Here is a 20,824-nt window from a genome sequence, read left to right as displayed (position 1 = left end):
TCGCCTGGTTTTCAATATGCGTGTTCACCAAATTGTAGACGTAAAGGGCAAGGCGTTACGTTGCATAAATAACAGCACATGGGCACTCAAGTCTCCGAAATAAAATAAAGCGGTCTTGAATAGTTACGAGGTGGCTACGAGCAGGACTGACTTCATGAGAGAAAACTGAATCGGACTGACAAGGTAATTGAGCCTCTTACAGAGGCGTTCTGTGCACCCTAGGTCGCTGAGCGCACTCGAAGCGAGCACTGATGGCGCCGAGCAGCGAACGTCCTTCTGTTGTCTTCCGATGGAATTGTAAACTCTGATCTTGCTGCTACACATTTTTCGTCGAATTTTGCATGCCATGGTGCCACCGTGGTGAATCAGTGGTTAGAAAGGTCGAGTGTTGGGTTTCGATATCAGCCGCGGTGGCCGATGCGAAAACAAGGCACCCGAGTTGTTTGCGATGTCAGTGCAACTTAAAGAACCCCATCGCCTTCGTCAAAGCGGGTCGTCGCCTGATACCCCAGCCATTTGCACCACTTTCCCCACCAGGGCCGGCCTAGACCACCTTCTCTGGGATTTCCCATTTCTTCACCCCATCAATATTGGGACGTCCTTGGCCGACCTCTCTCCGGGCCTGGTCCTGCCCGAAACTAGTTATATACCGCACGTACGCCGAAAGCCGGTGGCGTGCTCCCTTGAAGCTCATCTTGGAGCCGTCAGGGCCGCGTCCACCAATTGGCTACCGGCTTCACGAGGGTTGCAGTACTGGTGCCAGCATGACACCGGTGTCATATCTCTAGGCCTCGTTCCCCCATTCCTTACCACCATCCCCCATTTCCTTCACCGCAGCGCTTGAAAAAGTAACCATGATCTCAGTCAAATACTCAGCTTTCCGATATATGCGTAGCCATACACCACAGCGTCCCTCCGTAGTTTGTTTTTATTGGAGGTTAAGCCCTATAAATGAAGATAAACTTGCATAGTATGATGTTTTATGTTGGGTATGTTATCAAGGACGCAGAAGTTGAGGACTGCGGGTAATTTGGAACACCCTGAGACATTCATGTGTACTAACACCTCAACGTTTTACTATGGCTCAGTAGCTGATTGCCTGTCCATGGAAACAACAGAGCCACATAATTTCGTTTCATCACTCAAGCTTTTGGCCGGATTCTCTCTTTGAACTAAAACTATTCTGCGTTTGCTTCTGAGCTGGGTTGTGCCAATGACATAGGTATATCCACGTTTTGAGTTTTGAGGGCAAGAACATCTGAAACCCACTACGGCGTAATTGTGTTCCAAGATTACATCACAAAATAAAAGCGTCCATTTCTCGTTTTGCTTTAAAGTAGGTACCGGCTGCTAGAACGCATATCAGCCTGTAAGGTGCTGCCTCAAGTATTTTTGACATACAAAATATTAATATCATTGGACGACACGAAAAGGGGGAAGAGGCTCGCAGGTGGGACGACAGAAGTAAATAACCAGCTCAAATATTTTCACCTAAAGCGTAACAAAGTTGTTCGCGCTAATAGTTTTCTTTCATGCAGGGTGTCATGACGGAAGACGACATCGTAATCACTGGCTTTTCGGCGCACTTCCCGCAAGCTGACCACCTTGTCGAGTTCAAGGAGAAGCTCTACAATGGCGTCGATATGGTCACTGTAGACGACACACGATGGCCTCCAGGTATGCGCTGCTGAGCATGCGGTCCTAATTGTGACATTAAATGAACACAATTCAGCGAGACCTGTGAAGTTGTCGAGACTAATTGCGAAGAATGAAACCAACACCTTGACACGCAAAGTAGACAAGGAAATGTGGTGGACAAAATCGGTGACAGAATGCTAAAAAAGGGCTGAATTTGTTAAAAGGCGAGTCATGGACGTCTTCGGAAGGACTCTATACATCAAAATTATGATTCATCAACAAAACAAAAACTGAGTAGCATACCAGTACCAACTTTTCTGCTGAAATGTAACGAGCTGCTGTTATAATAATTCGTTCAGTAGCTAGTGCTGAGGGCATTTATCGGTTCGCAATTAAACAAGGCCTGATCCATGATCCAACCTTCGCTGGATCATGGAAAAAGCAAGAGAGTTCCAGAAACCCATTTACTTCTGCTTTATTGATTATGCGAAAGCGTTTGACTGCGTAGATCACAGCAGATTGTGGCAAGCTCTCCGAGAGATGGGAGTTCCAATTCACCTCATCTGTCTCCTCAGGAACCTTTATGAAGGGCAAGAGGCCACAGTCAGAACTGGGCATGGTCTTACTGATTGGTTTCCGATTGAGAAAGGGGTGAGGCAAGGCTGCATACTGTCGCCCTGCCTATTTAACCTATATGCAGAGTGCATCATGAGGAAGGCCAGTCTGGACGAGTCTTCAGCTGGAGTGAAGATTGCTGGAAAACGTATCAACAACCTTAGATATGCGGATGATACCACTTTAATGGCAGAAAGTGAAGTGGAACTCAAGAGACTTCTGATGCGCGTACAAGAAGAGAGTGAGAAGTTTGGGCTTAAACTGAACATTAAAAAGACGAAGATCATGGCGTCTTGCCCTATCAAGTCCTGGAGCATCAATGGACAAGAAGTGGAAGCTGTGACAGATTTTCTGTTCTTGGGCGCCAAGATTACCTCGGAAGGAGACTGCAGCCATGAAATTAGGAGACGCCTGCTTCTGGGAAAGAGAGCAATGGTTAGCCTTGACCGCCTAGTAAAGAGCAGAGACATTAGTCTGCCAACCAAGATCCGTATAACCCGTGCTATGGTCTTTCCAGTTGTGATGTATGGATGCGAGAGTTGGACTGTGAAAAAGGCTGACCGCCGAAGAATTGACGCGTTTGAATTGTGGTGCTGGCGAAGACTCTTAAGAGTCCCTTGGACTGCCAGAAGATCAAATCAGTCGATATTGTCGACCATAAACCCTGACTGCTCATTGGAGGGTCAAATTCTAAAGTTAAAGCTCAGCTACTTTGGTCATCTGATGAGAAGAGAGGAGTCGCTGGAGAAAGATTTGATGTTGGGAAAGGTTGAGGGTCGCCGGAGAAGGGGTAGGCAGCGAACGCGATGGTTAGATGGCATTCTCGAGGCATTGCAGATGAAGCTATGTGATGTTAAGAAGATAGTGAGAGACCGGAAAGCGTGGCGTGACATGGTCCATAGGGTCACGAAGAGTCGGACACGACTGAACGCCTGAACTGAACTGAATTAAACAAGGGGTACTTTAGCTGCTGTGGTCCGCGCACAGCAGTGACATTGCTGCAAGAACACAGACAGACCGAAAGCGCTGAACAAAATCGAGCATAAAATAACTTTGGTGAAACACTCCGTGTACACCCTAGTGCCTACGTGATGCGCTGTCGTCAGAGCAGCGCATGCGTGAACAATAGTGTCTTCCCAGCCTCGTGGCGTGCGAAGCCGACGTAAGGCTCGAAGGAGCTGCTCGGTCTTGGAGTCCAAGTGTGTTAAGGAGCCTAGAAAGTTCTATGCTGGATGCCTAGAAATTGCTCCACTGGAAGCCCCAGCCTCGTTTTGATGGCTACCTTCGTGTAACATTAGCGCTTCATGTTAGTAAGTGCGGCGCATAAATGTGTATCATATCTGGATGAAGTTATATGTGAAGTTTCAAAGCAGCCAAGCTGCTTTTCATGTTCCTTCAGTGATATGAAGCTGTAAGAAAATCACTTGAAGATGTCGATTACACGCCATGGGCTCCGCTGCTCCTACGTGAAAAAGTTAACGGACGAGGGTAGGCCGGTTCGGATCCCTGACTTTAATGAAAACAAAAACGCCAGAGCAGTACTTAAGTCACCTTAAGTGCAGCAAGGCGAAATCATTATGGCAGCCCTGCAGCGATCCTTGGAACGCCCCTGATTCCCCGAGAGAGCGAGAGAAAGAAAGACAGACTCCCTACTTTTCTCACTGTCTATTCTCTCTAGAGATTGAGAGAGTAGAGTGAGCCTCCAGAAAGATAACGTCCTTCTCTGTACTAGGAGAAGAAGGAAAGGAGAGGGTAAGAGAGGGAAGAGACAGAGGGAGAGAGTCTCTTTCTCACTATAAAGAGAGACTCTCTACCTCCTTTTTCCCTCTCTCTGTGAGAGAGAACTCTCTTTCTATTTAGAGAAGAAGACAGAGAGTAGAAAGACACACGCTCTCCCTCTTTCTTAATACTCCCTATCAATCCCTAACTATAAATTTCGGTCACTATACACCATACCCACCGATATAACGCGGAATGTCGCGCACACCTTCTGCGGACGCCACTTATGAGCTGTTAAAAAACTTTCATCTTATTATCGTAAACATTGGGTACGTCAACACACCTGAAGGGTCGAAAGTTACTGAGACGTCATTTTTATTCACAGGACATCGGGGACTTCCTGAACGTCATGGCAAGATCCGGGACCTGTCTCGGTTCGACGCACAGTTCTTCAGCGCACACCCGAAACAGGCACACGTGATGGACCCTCAGTTGCGGCTTCTCCTGGAGACCTCGTATGAGGCCATTTTGGACGCCGGCTACGACCCCGCGACGTTCCGCGGTCGCAAGGTTGGCGTTTTCATCGGGGCTTCCAACTCCGACTCGGGAGACGCCTTCAAGGTGGACCCTTCAAAGACTGATGGTTACTCCACACTTGGTTGCTGCCGGGCCATGTTCTCGAATCGCATCTCGTATTCACTGGATTTTCATGGTACGTAGTGCATCATCATTGTGATCATGACGATCATTATCATTGGGCATTCCAAGCGGCACTGGCAGACAGCAGAGTAATGGCGGAAATTTGCTGCTTTGTTGGCAGCTTACCTGACCGGCGAGTGGTACTATACAGGATGGCGGCCCATCTTCACTCACATGTAAAGCTGAGTGGAAGCCGTCTAGCAGGCATTGTTCAAGCACATCAGTTCAGTTCAGCCATTCAGTCGTGTCCGACTCTTCGTGACCCTGTGGACCATATCACGCCATGCTTTCTGGTCTCTCACTATCTTCCTAACATCACATAACTTCATCTGCAGCGCTCCCGAGGATGCCATCTAACCATCGCGTTCGCTGCTTACCCCTTCTCCAGCGACCCTCAACCTTTCCCAACATCAAATCTTTCTTCAGCGACTCCTCTCTTCTCATCAGATAACCAAAGTAGCTGAGCTTTAACTTTAGAATTTGACCCTCCAATGAGCAGTTAGGATGGTCGAAAATATCGACTGATTTGATCTTCTGGCAGTCCAAGGAACTCTAAACAGTCTCCGCCAGCACCACAATTCAAACGCGTCAATTCTTCGGCGGTCAGCCTTCTTCACAGTCCAACTTTCGCATCCATACATCACAACTGGAAAGATCATAGCACGAGTTATAGGGATCTTGGTTGGCCGTGTAATGTCACTGCTCTTTACTAGGCGGTCAAGGCTAGTCATGGCTCTCTTTCCCAGAAGCAGGCGTCTCCTAATTTCGTGGCTGCAGTCACCTTCCGGGGTAATGTTGGAGCCCAAGAAGAGAACATCTGTCGTGGCTTTCACTTCTTGTCCCTTGATGCTCCAGGACTTGATAGGGCAAGACGCCATGATCTTTGTCTTTTTAATGTTCAGTTTAAGCCCAAACTTTTCACTCTCTTCTTGTACGCGCATCAGACGTCTCTTGAGTTCCACATGACTTTCTGCCAATAAAGTGGTATCGTCCGCATATCTAAGGTTGTTGATACGCTTCCCAGCTATCTACTCCAGCTGAATACTCGTCCAGACCGGCCTTCCTCATGATGAACTCGGCGTATAGGTTAAATAGGCAGGGCTACAGTATGCAGCCTTGTCTCACTCCTTTCTTGCGACTAAAACACAGCTACGCCCTTAAGGCGTTGTCGTAAAAGGATTAACGCGACGTTGAGCTCGTCACATAGGTTACGCGGGCATTACATTGGTAGATACAAACTATATGCCTGTCGTCGTTCAACGCTGTTAGGTACGCGTACTTAAACAACGGTACACGGGATCGAATCTCGGCCTCGGCGGCCGCTTTTCGATGGAGGCTGAAAGCAAGGCGCCCGTGTGCTGTTCGATGTTAAAAAACCCCAAGAAGTCGAAAATTTCGGAGTCCTTCAGTACGGCGTCTCTCATAGACTGAGTCGTTTTGGGACGTTAAGCCCCACAAAACAAACCAAACCTTAAACAACGATACACATTGAAAGAAAAGTCTAAATGAGTAATTGATTAAGTCTACATATGTATAAAATCTTCCAACATATTCCAGAAGTGTGAAACAATTCTGAAGAGGGTACAGCATTCTGAGACACCTTTGCACTTTGCGTCATATCTGGGATACTATGCTACACTTATGCACACGTTGATTTTAATATTCCACGCTTCTACTGACAGGCACAAATTCACTTTTAAAGGGTTTACTGCTGTCACAAGCAGTAGTTAAAAGTGCCATATAAAGCCAGCAGGCCAAGGGTTTATTAAGTATTGTCAGGCAAATGTGGATCATTGTAGGATTGTTCTGCGAACATGTTTAAAATAAATCATCTAAGCTTCCCATGCGTACTGAAAATTTGCTTCTGAAGTTCTTCGCCGGCTCGCAAAGACCAATTAACGGTTTTCATGCTTTTGAGGCACGCGTAGATCATTGTAAAATGTGTTTATGAACATATCCATAGAGATGGCCTAAGCTTACGGTTCGTACCAAACGTTTATCTCTCAAGTTTGTCCTGTTCTAAAATGGGTCAATAATACTTCCATTGAAAGTAAAAAGGGCGCATTCTCGAAAATCACCGCAAAAATTTGTGGAGGAATGTCTGCGGACAAATTGATTACTCGCGCGAAGTTTAACGTTCTGCGGAACAATTATGTTCAAGAACTCTGTCCAGGAAACTTACAGAACTTAGTGGTATGGAACGTAAAAATATTTTAAATAAACGGAAGTGCTCAATACTATGAATACTATGCCGCCGATGTTACGAATAAAGGCTGACAAACTCAACTGCAGGTTTGTTCATAAAATAAAAGGAATGAGAAGAAAGAGAAAAATAAAAAAAATATGTTTCGCACATCTTGATAGGATATGGCAAATTTGGCTACAGCACCCTTTACTTGCTAACTGGTCAATCATTGCTTAAACTGCTCGCTGAGCCATAACACGTTTTCAAGCGTAACATCGATGCAAGGAGTTGTACAAACATCTATTGTTGATGAAGCAGCATGATTTCTTAACATACATTCGCTGTACGCACGACATTTTATCTCTTCCTATATATTTCATTCGACTCATTGCTTTTGCATGACGCCACGGCAGTATTCTCAGTTCCATCACGCGGCCGGCCCAGCAGACGTTTCTTCCAATCTTCATGAGACCCCGAACTGCTTAACTGTCGCTGAAGGGATGTTTTGTCAGTTGCGGACAATTAGGAGCTACGGCGGAGATGTTAGCCAATGTTGCTGCCCTTAGCAAACCTTCGGGTTTAAATTTTAAAATTACTTCGTCATCAGCACATGTGTGATTTCATAAGCGACTTTCAGTGGAGCACCACTAAGCAAAGGCATACTACTGAAATGATTTCGCCTACTAGGTGATGCGTGGAATTTTTCAGTTCTACTCGTGGAGAAACAAATGGAGAAGAGGAATCAAGATGGGTACATGTTGACCCACGATCATTTCCCATTATTTTCTAATCTAGGACAAAAGTTAAACCCTGGGCAATAACAAAGCTAAGAAGCTGAGCTCATAAAGAAAGCTCTTGTCGTCCAAACTCAATGGATCATTCTGCGGCAGACTACAGTTTTGCCGCGTGCGGCGTTATGTGCTATTCGAGGCGAAAACTGCCCACGACCTCTCTTATCGCAGCCACGGCCACCTTATCGCGACAGTACCATCCTCTATATAGGTGTGGCTTACCAGGCACAGTACCAGGCCTACATCTGCACTAAGGAGTGGCTCATTCGGCGCTGTTATATGCTAAGTCCACATCGACCACCGCACATTCGCCCAGGAAAGTTGTAAGAGGTTCATATAAATAACGACTAGAGATATCAGTATAACTACGCACACTGCAAGGCAAAGGGTTTCCTGTAACATGAGATTTGGCTTTTTCTGCGAACTTGCGGAAGGCGCAGCCATCGTGTCCCTAGAGTTCTGCCAATACTTTTCCCTGAAAACGTTTCCCACATCGGAGAGCATTCTCCTTCTAATAATATTTGTTACCCTGACAGACCATTGGAACGAGTATAGAGCTTAGGTATTAGAAATGTGCACCCATCATGTTCAATTGCAGCGAGTTTCAGAACTGGTTAAGCTAATAGTTTTTCAGCGCTCTTCTTACAATCATCACTTTCAGCGCAAGAAAACAGGAAGGAGAACGGAACATACGGGGGTAGGGGAAAGGGGAAACATTGCCGAATAAGAAAGGGCAACTTACACTCGTGTTTAATTTGTTATTTTTTCTGTGGTTATTGCTCTATTGAGATGTGTAAGAATGCACATTCACTAGCCCCACAATTGAGCCTGAGTGCCATACCTGTTAGGGTGTTTATTTTAAACTGCTTCGGAGCCTTTATGTCTGTACTTGCTAGAGCGCCGTTATCGTTTAATCTGGGCATATACCAGAACTAGTACGATGTGCATATATCAGTAACATGCAGTTAATGAATATAATGTATAATGATCAAGTCTCGGTAGTTACTCTACTAAACATTTTTTTGCCGCCAGAAGCTGTATACTTTTCTTTGTCAAGTGAAAATAAGAATCCACATAAACGTAGGGAATATAATTCCCTAGGGCTGGTTGGTGATTGACACAGTCCACATGTTCACGATGCCCGCCACGTGGCAACCCTGTTGGAAGTTGCCCTCGCTGCGCTACGTGCGACGAAGTGTAGCGTGAGTTTTGATACTTGCACCTCAACATGTTTCCCTCTCTCCCCGTAGTGGATCAAGCATAGCGGTGCCCTCTTTTCTGAACTACTACGATTTCTGCTAACAACACTAAAGGCTGGATTTAATTACCCGACAACATTTTCAGATTATCATGCGTGTGCTTTAATTAGTATCTGCTCATTTAGTTTGAAGGCCTACTGGACGACTTAGACACCACGAAAAGATCACCTGAATATAGGTGTTTGCATGAACACGCCTATGTTTATTCGCTATAAAATATGCACGCGCTCATCGGTTTGATGTATTTATTTACAAATCTCCGCGTGTATGCATGGACTCAGCAAGGGCGGCGACGTGCGTATGCAAGCATGCATACCAAGATCATGCATGAAATGTTCTTGATCAATAATTGTTACACTTCCTTTACTGTAAAAATAGTGGAAAGTAACCATTAAGCCTTATGTTTACCTGCGCTGCTTGTTATGACATTTCTTAACCGATCGACCCCCCTCTTGCAGGTCCAAGCATGACAGTCGACACGGCCTGCTCTTCGACGATGGCCGCTCTAAGTGAAGCCGTTCTGGCTCTCCGTTCGGGGCACTGCGAAGCAGCCATCGTGGGGGGCAGCAATGTCACCATGGATCCCGCTGTGTCGACCAGCTTTCTTAGCCTGGGCTTGCTATCCGAAGAAGGAAAGTGCAAGGCGTTCGACTCTAATGGTGAAGTTTTAATTCGCGTTTTTCTGCTGCGTCAGTGTAGGAAGCGATTAATTATAGTCGTGGATAAGAGCTGAGAAGCGCGGAGTGACCTCAGCCGCCACAGATGGTCGATACCTACGACCCTTACTAGCAGAGATAAGAACCTGTTGGATAATAGGCTGGATTAGGAGGAGTTGATAGGCATAAAAAAATAGAAGTACCCCCTACATTGTCTTGATACCGTGCGGAAAATCGGGGCACAGCTTATTCAAGAACCCCACACTATCAAACTTAATCACGTTCTCTACATGAAACGCTTCATATTTGCGCAGCGTCTCGCATGAGACCGCTGTGCTTAGACGCACGCGTACGCTTAAACGTTTTACCATGGGAGTGAAGGCCGATTGTTTATCGTCAAGCGCTGCTAGAGTTAACCGCACTCTCAAATGGGCGTTCGTATTATCAGTGCAATAACTTTGTACCAGGCATACACGAGAGGAATCGAAATAAACATACGTCTGACTACATTTACCTGAACGTAAAAATTGTGTTTCATACACAGGGTTTGTCCTTAAAGAAATGATATTAGTCGTGGCGTAGCGCAATATGTACACAATTAGGAAATCGGTTACCGGAGGTGGTGGGAGACCCTTCAGCTTCCCAACGTGACGTCTAAAGTTGGCTCCGAGCAGGCGAAACAAGCGGACGGGTTATTGCGTGCACCCCTATTTCTTAGCTGCGTCGAGGAAAGTGGAGCTAACTTGCGAACGTTGGAACACAAATGCCCGGTGCATTTGTTCAATAAGCTCTAAAAACGTCTAGCGAGGCACTCGCCATGATCAAAGAAGAGATGCTATATGCTGACTGCGACTGCTTAAACGGCACCAATAATTTAGAGATGGTCGTAAAGAAATCCAGCCCTACAACGGTTCGGACGCTCGGTGATGACGGTTGCAAAATCTGCTAATTATTGTGTATGTGTTAGACAGAAACCTGAATTGCGTTTAAATATTCTCGTTCATGGTTGTAGACTATCTAACTCTTCTGCCATAATACGGACTCTTAAACGCTGATTTGTTTGTAGTCAAACACGCGCGCAATCATTATCGGCTTTCGTAGTCGTCATCGAAGGGCGCCCTCACTGTTGCTGGGCTTGGCTCTTTCACAACGGTCTGTAAATGCTTTGTGTCGTTTGAACAGTCGCAGTCTTCACATACATCATTGCCTTGATCATGACGAATTTCGCAGTAGGCGACTTCTCCAGTTTATTGCAAAAATTACCGCGTTTCACTGCCCTGAAGTTTTCTGTCGTTTCCTCGACGCAGCATTGAAGCAGGGGCCCATCCACTCGCTTCGCCTGTTCGAAAACAACTGACCTCTTGAAATCGTGAAGCTAAAGGGGCTCCCTTACTCCCAACCTCTGGAAAACGTTTGTCAATCGCATTCGTACGCGCGAAACGCCAAGACTATTATTACAACACCATCAAACCAATGATGGCGGTATCTGGATTGCCGCTTACTTTATTTGAAGGGCCGCTATTAAAATAAGATTCATTCCGAGCTAATGGCGACGTAAAACGCAATGCCCCAGCTCATATGTAACTGTTCCGAGAGGCTCGCATCATTTCCACTCTTGTCAAGCAAGCCTGGGCGACAAATAGTCGAATGGCCTACCGGCGCTCAATGGTGAACCCCGAATTGCTGCAACAGATGAGACTTTAGTTCTCGCTGACTGACTGATTACTATCGAATAAACAGTTGAAGAGTTTGATGTGAAAACAGGCTCAGTGCATGCCATTCTTCAAAATAGCCTGTACACGAAGAAGGTTGCAGCGCTTGCCACCTCAGTAGAGGTGGCGGTTGCACACTTGGTCATTTTTTGGACACGAAATATTATCCCACTGTCTATACTCAGCTTGCCTTGCACCAAGTAAGTTCTTTTTCTACCCTCCCACAAAAGAACACTGAGTGGGTAACAAGGCTGGACCGACAAGGAAGGAATTGCTCAATTCGAGCTCTTCTCGAACTTTCAAAGTTAGGAGCTTTGCAGAGAATAATTGTAGCCGCTCGTCCTACAGTGGTGGCAGTTAATGGTCTTGGGAGAAGAATATGCAGATAAATATCTCTTCCTTATTTGCGTTGCTTCCTGTCAATAATACGATCTTTATGAGCGCACCTTTACACCTTGCTCTTGATTGGCACTGATTGAAAAGTCTATGCCTGTGTGGTACATATACGTATATGGAGCATGTGATGGCATGAAGTCAGGAATAAGGGAATTTCCGGATAAAAGTCCAGTGGAGAGGAAAATAAGCTGCAGAATTTTGGCACGGCCAAAAGCGAGCGTAGTCTTAAACATGCATATTCTAGAGATATGACGATCAACAATGCGGCCTGCTCCATTTTGTCATTTACTCAACTTTTCTTAGCCAAACAAAATTAGCCATATGGCGGTGGGCTGTGAAGCTTGAAATATGGAATTGGTTATCAGACAAAAGCGCTGACGGCATACGAATAGGCTGAATAGGCAAAGTGCTAGCGTGGCGTTCTGCTGGCGTTGCCTCGTTGCCTCCAATGTTTACCACCCTGAAGCTTAGGTTATTTTATCTGCTTGTGATGCAGAAACACCAGCCGAACTGCATCCAGTTTAGAGGCATATTTTTATTCAATCCATGTGATTTTTTTCCATGCAAGGGTTTCTCGTGAACTCATTGGGTATTTCGCAATCGCAATTTTAATTACTGCTGTCAAGCACAGACGCTATGCAAGTTATATATAAATGATGACTTCTTTTCTAATAAAAGTATGGCCTCAAAGTATTTTACCGTGTACACCTCGGGGAAGCGACAGCTTTAAATTATAGGACAGCGTAACACTTACTACGTCACTGCAAAGGGGCATTTTGTCATCTTCGCGCGGTAGGTGATGCACAAATAGACGTACAATAAAATACTTGAACGTTCACACTTGTGGTAAGGCACCTTCATGTGATATCTGTAGCGGCCAGAAATGTTGTTGCCAGTCTGAGAGGTTTATTGCTTTGGGTGTGAAAGGTTTCTTATCTGAATTTGTATACATCACTACAGGTATACTCCACTGAATGACTTTTCAGGAGAAAGTTGGAGGATTGTGTGTGTGAGTGCTGAGTGGTGTTGCAAGCAGTGCGTAGGCGCGGTGTGTGCGCATGGCTTCGTCCACAACAAGGCAATATTGAATAAGGATGACTGGTAGAGGCGACGTTGTAGAGTAACCCAGTATACTCCCCTATGCTGAACGCAGGCAAGGGCTACGTCCGCAGCGAGGCCGTGGGCGCCTTCTTCTTGCAGCGGGCGTCAGAAGCCCGGCGGATCTACGCCAAGGTGGTTCACGTCAAGGCGAACGCGGACGGCTATAAGAGCGAAGGTATATGGCCGCCCTGTTTTGTATGATTTGTTCTAGCGGTGCCCTAGTGAACAGTGCTTACCGTTCTGAATATACTACAATGGCGGCTACTTCAGTGATGTTAGGCTTCGCTAGCATTAAAATAGTAAAAAGGGGTGCTGCCCTGAGTGACCACACAAACTGTAAATTTCAAGTCGCACAGCTTGCAACCTTTGTTTGACACGGGCAGTTTCACGACGATGGCGTTTTTATGCAACGAGAGAGTACGCTACACACTATTTCAGCGCAGCATCGCGGCTAGCCAGTGGAAGTAGCAGCTTTTTGACAGCCAATTCGCTTTACTCTATTGCTTTTCTGACAGTCACCAATAATTTCGCAGTTTTTTCAATAGCTGAGAAGGTTGTTGCAGAAGAGTTTTTATAGTGATCTCTCAGGAGAGGGCTTATATCACGTCCCGCTGGTGTACCGCGGTAGAAGAATGTTATAAGGAAAGTTGCAGCGAGGCAGATGATGTTGTGCAATGCTGCAAAAACAGTTAATTCAAATCACGCTAAACTTCTTTCCAACCGATTTCGTCATATCAACGCTCTATGTCACAGCAATTTTGTAGTCGAAGGCTCCACATGTAACCTTTGTAGACACTGCATATAGAGCAGCCTGGTGACTGGCCTTAGCGTCCAAGGAACATAAGCCCAAACTTAACCGGCAGCTAACTGCCAAATAAAAAAAAGATGAGATAACTTGACTGCACTACATAAAAAATGGTATGCTCAGTGAACTCCTGAATTAGAATACGCATGTAAATTCCTTTACATTTTATCTGTCCCAAACAATGAGAGCCTTGTATGGAATAAAGGAGTTATATTTTGCACTTGCCCAAAGCAAGGTTGCTGGTGGTGCTTTAGTATGGGGCAGAACAGCCAATAATAAATACAGGAAACTGGCGGTCCAGTAAGATAACGATGTTCCCATTTTCTAAACATTTTCATGGCCAATATGAGCGCTTGCGAAAAGTATCTCTTTTCGATCAGTACACCAGGCAAAGCGCTAAGTGAGTGTATTTTCGGAAATTAAGCTTTCCTTAAAAAAATTAGGATGGCGGTTAAATAAACATTTCACTCAAAGCAACTGCCTCAAGACCGAAATCAGTGTATGCGTCCAAGATAGGAACAGGATACCAAAACAAATACTTTTTTTTACAAGTAATCGAAATACTGAATACACTAAATGAATTAATAATTTCAACTGCTCGGAGCACAAATTAAAAAACAAATAATGGAGATGTTGATTTCTGTAATATACAGGAATTGTTCATGTGTATTTTCTCAAAGTCTTGCATGGATAAAATCGTTTTGTGTGAAATGTGCGATTTTTGCAGTTAAACTTCAAGGTGGAAAAATTCGCATATAGTAACCGAATAACGACGAATTATTTTATCTCTTACATCGTTCTTGTTCGCTTTGAGACAATGCAGAGTATGGCTTTTGGTACACAATAAAAATGACCTGCCTTTTTCAGTATTTATTGTTCTTACTATATGCAGCCATTTGGGTACATGGTTTCTACAATACACGAGAATTATTAACATGTGCTCCATCACATTTCCTGAACTTTGTTCAGAGTAGATGGAAATGTTTAATATGAAATGTACGATCACAATCTTTTTTTGTAATTTGTATATGGCAGAAAGGATTGTAACCGTGTACTGGTGTCTGTATTATGTCGTTTTTTTTAACCTAATAGTGATTGAAATTGCAAGCCGTTACTGACACATATTAGTGTTTTAAAGCTGCACAATGTAGAATTCGGGAAGGGGGGGGGGGGGGTTGCCAGGGCGTTCTGCTAGGCTTTCACGTAGCCTTTAGTCCCTGCCTCCTGTTCCTTTTGGTAGGAATCAATAAGACATTGTTAATTCCAGTCATGAGAAACTCTTTAAAGGTGCATTAAATCACACTTCGTAATTTTCGCATAATTGCTAGTGGAAATATACTTGATGCAGAATTCTGAATTGTCAACCAGGAAATGCAGAAAGTTAGTGTTGCACAAGAAGTATATTGAGCATTAGGCTCCTCTTGTTTTGCAACATTAGCCCACCATAAATCAGATGTCTTTATCCCAATATACACCTCCCTCACTCCTCCGTGAAAAGCGCAAGAAAGTTAAGAGCGCTTCAAGAATGTTGTTAGGCCAGGAACTCTCTTCTTTAACTGCCATCGCAGGAGTCACCTACCCATCGAGCAAGTTGCAAGAGGTGCTTCTGCGCGACATCTACGCGGAGGCGAAAGTGGATCCGCGAGACGTCGCTTACGTGGAGGCTCATGGCACTGGAACCAAAGCCGGAGATACCCAAGAGCTGGAAGCCATCAGCCGCGTTTTGTGCCAGCCGGGACGAGTCAAACCGCTCAAGATTGGATCCGTCAAAAGTAACATGGGACACGCTGAAAGCGCTTGCGGTGAGAAGCCAGGCTCAGCCATGCTAGTTTGCTGCCTTTCTCTGCACAATGCCCCGTGCTTTGGAATTGTGCAACACACCGCGTCTTCAGCTGTATTTACGACGGGTTTGTCCTGTGAAGCAGCTGTTGCCACTTTCTTTTTTTCCAGTCATATTTCTGTCTCTCTATTGTTACTAGTCATTCGGCCACATCTCATATCACACTGGATGCGCATTGTTGGGCAGGACGGTTTTGTCTGTTTTGTTTTTTATCATTTTAACTTTTTATCTACAAATCATAAAAGGCAAAGGCGAAGCAAAAAAAAAAAAAAAAACCCGAGAATGTATTCAGTCTTAATGATTTTACACGGCGAACTGTACTGCATTTTACGGAATCTGGCGGTTAATTTACTCCGCTAAAGCACTACTCGACAATACCGGCTTTAACACATTGAAGGCACCCGTATCTAATCCCTCTTTCGATACACCTGATAGTTTTCTTTGGATCTCCTTTAACTGTTTCTATTTATCGCAACAATTTTCTCCTTTTTTACTTCAAGCCTAATATGTTCTTCTCTTGCTGTGTTGTGTCATACCATGCCATTCTTCTCACTCGCTGCTGTAATTTCTTCGCGCCCTGAAATATTAAAAAAACATATAAATAAATTCGTACCCCTCAGCGCACTGTCTATTCAAAGTAATGAATACTATGCAATTCACATTCTCTTTTAATGTGGCGTACTGGAGTACTATTTGCATATTACTCTCACTGCGCAAATTTAATTGTTGATTTTCTTTGCATATGCTTTGTCTATTCCTATTTCTCGGAACAAAGCGCGTTTGCTTCACTGTCTTTTTTTGCCGCATCTAGCCTAATATCTTTTTCTTTTGCTCTCCTCTGTTATGCAGTGCCTTTCATCCCACACCCCTCTGTAATTCCTTTTTGCCCTCTGGGTATATAAAAAATAAATAACCGCGTGCACTGCCTAATCACAGCAATAAATGTTATGCAATGTACGTACATTCGCTTGTAGTGTTGTACACGAGTACTTTTTGTGTATTACTCTCACTTCCTGGATGTGCCTGTCCAATATTCTGCTCGCAGCTTTTTCGTGCCTATACGCATTGCATTATGCTTAACCCAACGCGCCGGTGTTGTGTGCCTGAATAAAATTCGTACAAACGAGCTTTATTTGCAATCGCAAATGTCTTTTCATTTTCTTACATGCCGTATGAAAATCTTCTAGTGCCTGCTTAAATGCTTACTAGTCTAATGCTAACCACCAGAGATCGTATATACGGTAGACGTCGATAGTGATCAGCGAATGGTACGCATAAGTATCGCCTTGGTGGTTAAGGCTTCTATACTACAAAAGAAGTCGCAAGCACAGTAAGCGACGCGGAAAGCAACTCTGCAATAAGGGTGTCCAGTTAATTGTGTCGAAAAGTCCTCATAACATTATGGTTAATTGCGTAGCCGAACATCGGAGATGGTCCGGAAATAGTATTCACCGCAAACCTATGACAACCGGTCCTTGCTACTCGCTTAATGGCGGCGAGTTTATCGGTTCACGTTTGATTGAATTGTAGAATTCATTAATAATTGATAATGCTTACGGCATGTTTTTCTCGCAAAAGGGCAGCTTACAACGTACTTTCTTTAGAGGAGAACAGCTAATCGCTCGTAAAAGAATAATATATTTCCTGCTATAAGCTTTCACTTGTTTATTTCCGGATGCTGTGCGTGCTTCCAATTTTCTGTCAAGTTGTTAACAATAAATCGTAACGGGTGAATATCACTGCTGCCTCCCTGATCCAGGCATCCCTGCGGTGGCTAAGGTGATCCTGGCCATGGAGACCGGTTCTATCGCTGCCAACCTGCACTTCCGTGAGCCCAACCCAGACATCCCGGCTCTGCTCGACGGCAGAATCGAGGTGGTAGCCAAGGCCACGCCCTTCTCGGGGGGCCTTGTTGGCGTGAACTCGTTTGGATTTGGCGGGGCTAATGTTCACACAATTCTCGAAGCAAACACCGGACCGAGTGTTGACAGCTTGCCGCGTGAGAAGCCGCAACTGCCAAGGCTGCTCCTTATGGCGGGAAGAAAAGAGGACTCACTGAAGGCAAGTTTTCTTTTTCCTGGAATCGTTCTCCACACAACTGTTCAAATAAAACCAATCAGGTTGAGGTTTGATTTATTCTGGCATCAAGTTTCAAACAGTATTATGCTACAGTTAGCATTGCTTAGGGGTCCCATTGAGTGCCGCATTTTTACTATTTTTGAGCGAAGTAAAATACGACGACCAGCCGCGTACTGGATCTGCTGGCAAACAGAAGGCGAACTAACGTCCACGAGCACTAAAACAATGCCGCTAGCATTCACACACCTCATACTCAGTTCATCCTAACCCGTATATCATAGAAGACAAAATCTTACGCGCTTTCATCACGAAGAAAAACCGCACCGTCCACAAAGAGAAGCTAACCAATGAAACAGGCTGACAATTTAACTGGCATTTAAAACCAATTGGTTTGCTTATCTCCACAGGGAAGAGAATTCACTCGAAAAAAAAGGGAAGAGAGTTGTGTTGATAATGAAAAGCAAAAACACCCAATCAAGAAAAAAAACAACAAAAACTACTGAGCCGTGTCAAGAACACGACAAAATATTCTGTAGTTCAGTAGTAAACGTCCGCATTTTCTGTAGTCTTGTAGTTCTTTCTGTACTAATTCTTGTTGTTTTCAGTTCTGTAGTATTTTGTGTAGTAACTACATAAAATTCTGTTACTACAGGTTTCTTGTTAAAAAAAACACACAAAAGTTATATCGTAACGAAAAATATTCCATATTTCTTTTTTTTTTCTGCGACTGGGCAAAATGGAATGAAAATTGAGGCCATTGAATGCAGAACGAAATGCATCGAAGTGGTTTGCTAAAAATAAATAAAATTGGTGGGCTATTTCCTAAAATAGGCTGGAAGCGTTTTTTAGGCATCTTATCCAGCTGTGGACACTAAAGACGCAAAATGGACTTTTCATTTAACTATCTAAACAAGACACCACCCCTAAACTTAAAACTTCCCATGCTCATCAGTTCAGTTCAAAAGACATTTTAACCAATTATTTGGCTTCAAGTCGCATGCCTCTTTGCATAAATGAAATTTGCGTGCCGAATTTTATATTTAATTTGCTGGCCTCTTCGTTCATCTCTTCTCTTCAAATGAAATGGAGAGGATTGCCTTCAGTACACCTGAAGTTCCACTTTGGATACTCATCCGCAGTCTACTTGGCTTTTTTTTTTGTATTTTAGGAATCTCTGGATCGCATCGAAACAGAAGGTCCACTCCCAGACTCGGCTTATGCTCTCCTGAATCGTGTGGGACAGCCGAGCATCAAACAGTTCTCCTACCGCGGCTTCGCCCTGGTGTCCGTAGACGGGGAATCCGAGAAGGAGGTCCTCAAAGCGGTCAACCAGGCACCGTCTGAAAATCGTCCGCTGTGGTTTGTCTTCACAGGCATGGGCTGCCAGTGGACAGGCATGGCCCGGCAGATGATGCATTTCGACATCTTTGCCCGCTCCATTCGAAAATGCCACGACGTTCTGGAACAGTTTGGTATTGACCTCATTGACCTGGTTACCAGCGAAGAAAAAAGAAAACAGACCATGGTCTCGCCTTTCATTTCGATTGCGGCAGTTCAGGTGAGTTTGCAATGCACACGTACATCCGCGTGCAGTTTTCAGCGAAGAATACAACGGACAGGGTCGTGGGCTCTTGATGGGAACATACGAGCACGTGGTTGGCCTCTGTAATTAAAAGCGCCGTTGCGTCCCACACAGCTGCAAAATGAAGCAACATGGTGCTGGTACACAGGCACCTTAAGGTTGAGCATTCCGTATACTATAACTGCGGAGTCTTGAGCAGTCGGATCGAAAGCACTGGCTCTCAAGAGAGCAATCCCGCACTCGCCTGTTCGCGTTATTACGTTCTCTCTACGGTAGGGTCTTCTGAGCAGCGCCTCCCGGTGACAAATAGTGGAAATATTGTCAAAACGAATAAGAGCGCATTTAAATCTCGCCCTTCCCGTTGCTTCTGTGGCGCAATGAATTATGGCTGCTTATCCCAGCAACATTTTCTTGAATTTTTCTTTACAATTCACAACATTCAAGTAAATTACTAACATCTTTCCGGGGGTGTGTTCCCCTTTCGGCATGCATTATCTTTTATGAAATCTCGTTTTGACCGAAGTGCTGCCGCGCATACTACATTCCTTCCTAAATACTACCACTTGAATGATACATGCTTTTAAGCTTAAAGCAGTTCTCGCAACGGACGGTACACAAATTCCGCGTAGCAGCAAGCGACCAAGGTGCCCCGTCTGCGCCCATAAGTAATGTTCGAGGACGCCAGAGCTGTCCGCGCTAGAATACAACGTCGTCTGTGCCGCTGTCTGTTACAATGGGTAGTTCTCTTTCGTCCTCTTCTCAAGACGTTTGAGAATTTTGAAATGTACTCTAGGCTTTATACCTTGAATAACTGTTATTAGTAAAAATCCAGATAGACCTAGAGCAATACGATGGCTACACGGTATAAAAGAGCAGTAAGCAAGGTTAGACAGGGGGGGCTTCAGCTTGCAGGTCGAGCCAACGTTTCTACAAGTGCACTTGTCTTCGTCTGTGCGGAGACAAGTCCACTTGTCGAAACGTCGGCTCGACCTGCGAACTAAGGCTTGCCTCCTCTCCTACCCTTTAACCTTGTTCAGTGGTCTTTCATACCGTTCTTATTAAGCAAATTCAGTGCATATGGCAGCATGAGAACCTTGCGTGATTCGGAGGAATGCCAAGCTGGTAGCGGGCCTGCCGGCGGTATGTGCGGTGTAACAATACGTCTTTTTATTGGCGTTTTAAATATAGTCTGCCTTCGGAATGGCGTAGCCTACTCTGTCATACATTTTTTTTTTAAATCTCTTGCCAACGTTTAATGAGCGAGCATCTATGCTGGAGCTCTGCGAAACGAGAAAAGCGTTGCGGTAATTAGTATTTACGTGTGTTTTTATGAGTTGCCCTCCAAACCGCACCTCCATGCGTTTCGCGGGGTTTTCAAAATAATGCACCTTTGAAAAGAAGTTTCATGCTTCGCAATCTGGTTTTGGATGCTCATGGCGGCTATTTACCAAAACAAGAAATCATAGGTGCTCTTCAAAGTTACAGAAATGCTTCGACAATGTTTGCTTCCCTGTATTCCTATGAGCTCTATTCCCACTTTTTATCCCAAGCCAGCTCTGGCGTCGCGAACTTGTAAAAAGGCGTTTTGCTTGTAAGGAAGGTGTTGTTCAATAGATATATAACGTCGACTTATTATTTAGTCAGTAGCAACGGGATGTATATAAACCTATATAAAAGCGAACTTTGAAGCGCCTCTTTTGGAGATACGGCTAACTACCGGCAGGTGATATATTGACGACAGTTTTCA

The 20,824-nt window shown here is 44.7% G+C and overlaps 1 protein-coding gene across 1 annotated transcript in view; it reads left to right on the top strand.

The window, feature by feature from the left end:
• The first annotated feature begins 1,544 nt into the window (after positions 1-1,544).
• LOC146189294 (fatty acid synthase-like) overlaps positions 1,545-20,824 on the top strand; it is a 61,598-nt gene continuing 42,318 nt past the window's right edge. Inside the window, exons 1-7 of the mRNA XM_084604151.1 lie at positions 1,545-1,677; positions 4,358-4,684; positions 9,365-9,565; positions 12,824-12,946; positions 15,145-15,378; positions 17,176-17,477; positions 18,664-19,053. Coding sequence (XP_084460277.1) covers positions 1,545-1,677; positions 4,358-4,684; positions 9,365-9,565; positions 12,824-12,946; positions 15,145-15,378; positions 17,176-17,477; positions 18,664-19,053 — 1,710 coding nt within the window. The remainder of the gene's footprint in view (positions 1,678-4,357; positions 4,685-9,364; positions 9,566-12,823; positions 12,947-15,144; positions 15,379-17,175; positions 17,478-18,663; positions 19,054-20,824) is intronic.

This window comes from Amblyomma maculatum, chromosome 5 (genome assembly GCF_055883805.1).
Source record: "Amblyomma maculatum isolate TAMU_Amacu chromosome 5, ASM5588380v1, whole genome shotgun sequence".
In the NCBI taxonomy this organism is placed as follows: domain Eukaryota; kingdom Metazoa; phylum Arthropoda; class Arachnida; order Ixodida; family Ixodidae; genus Amblyomma; species Amblyomma maculatum.
This window is presented reverse-complemented; position numbering and strand designations above follow the sequence as displayed.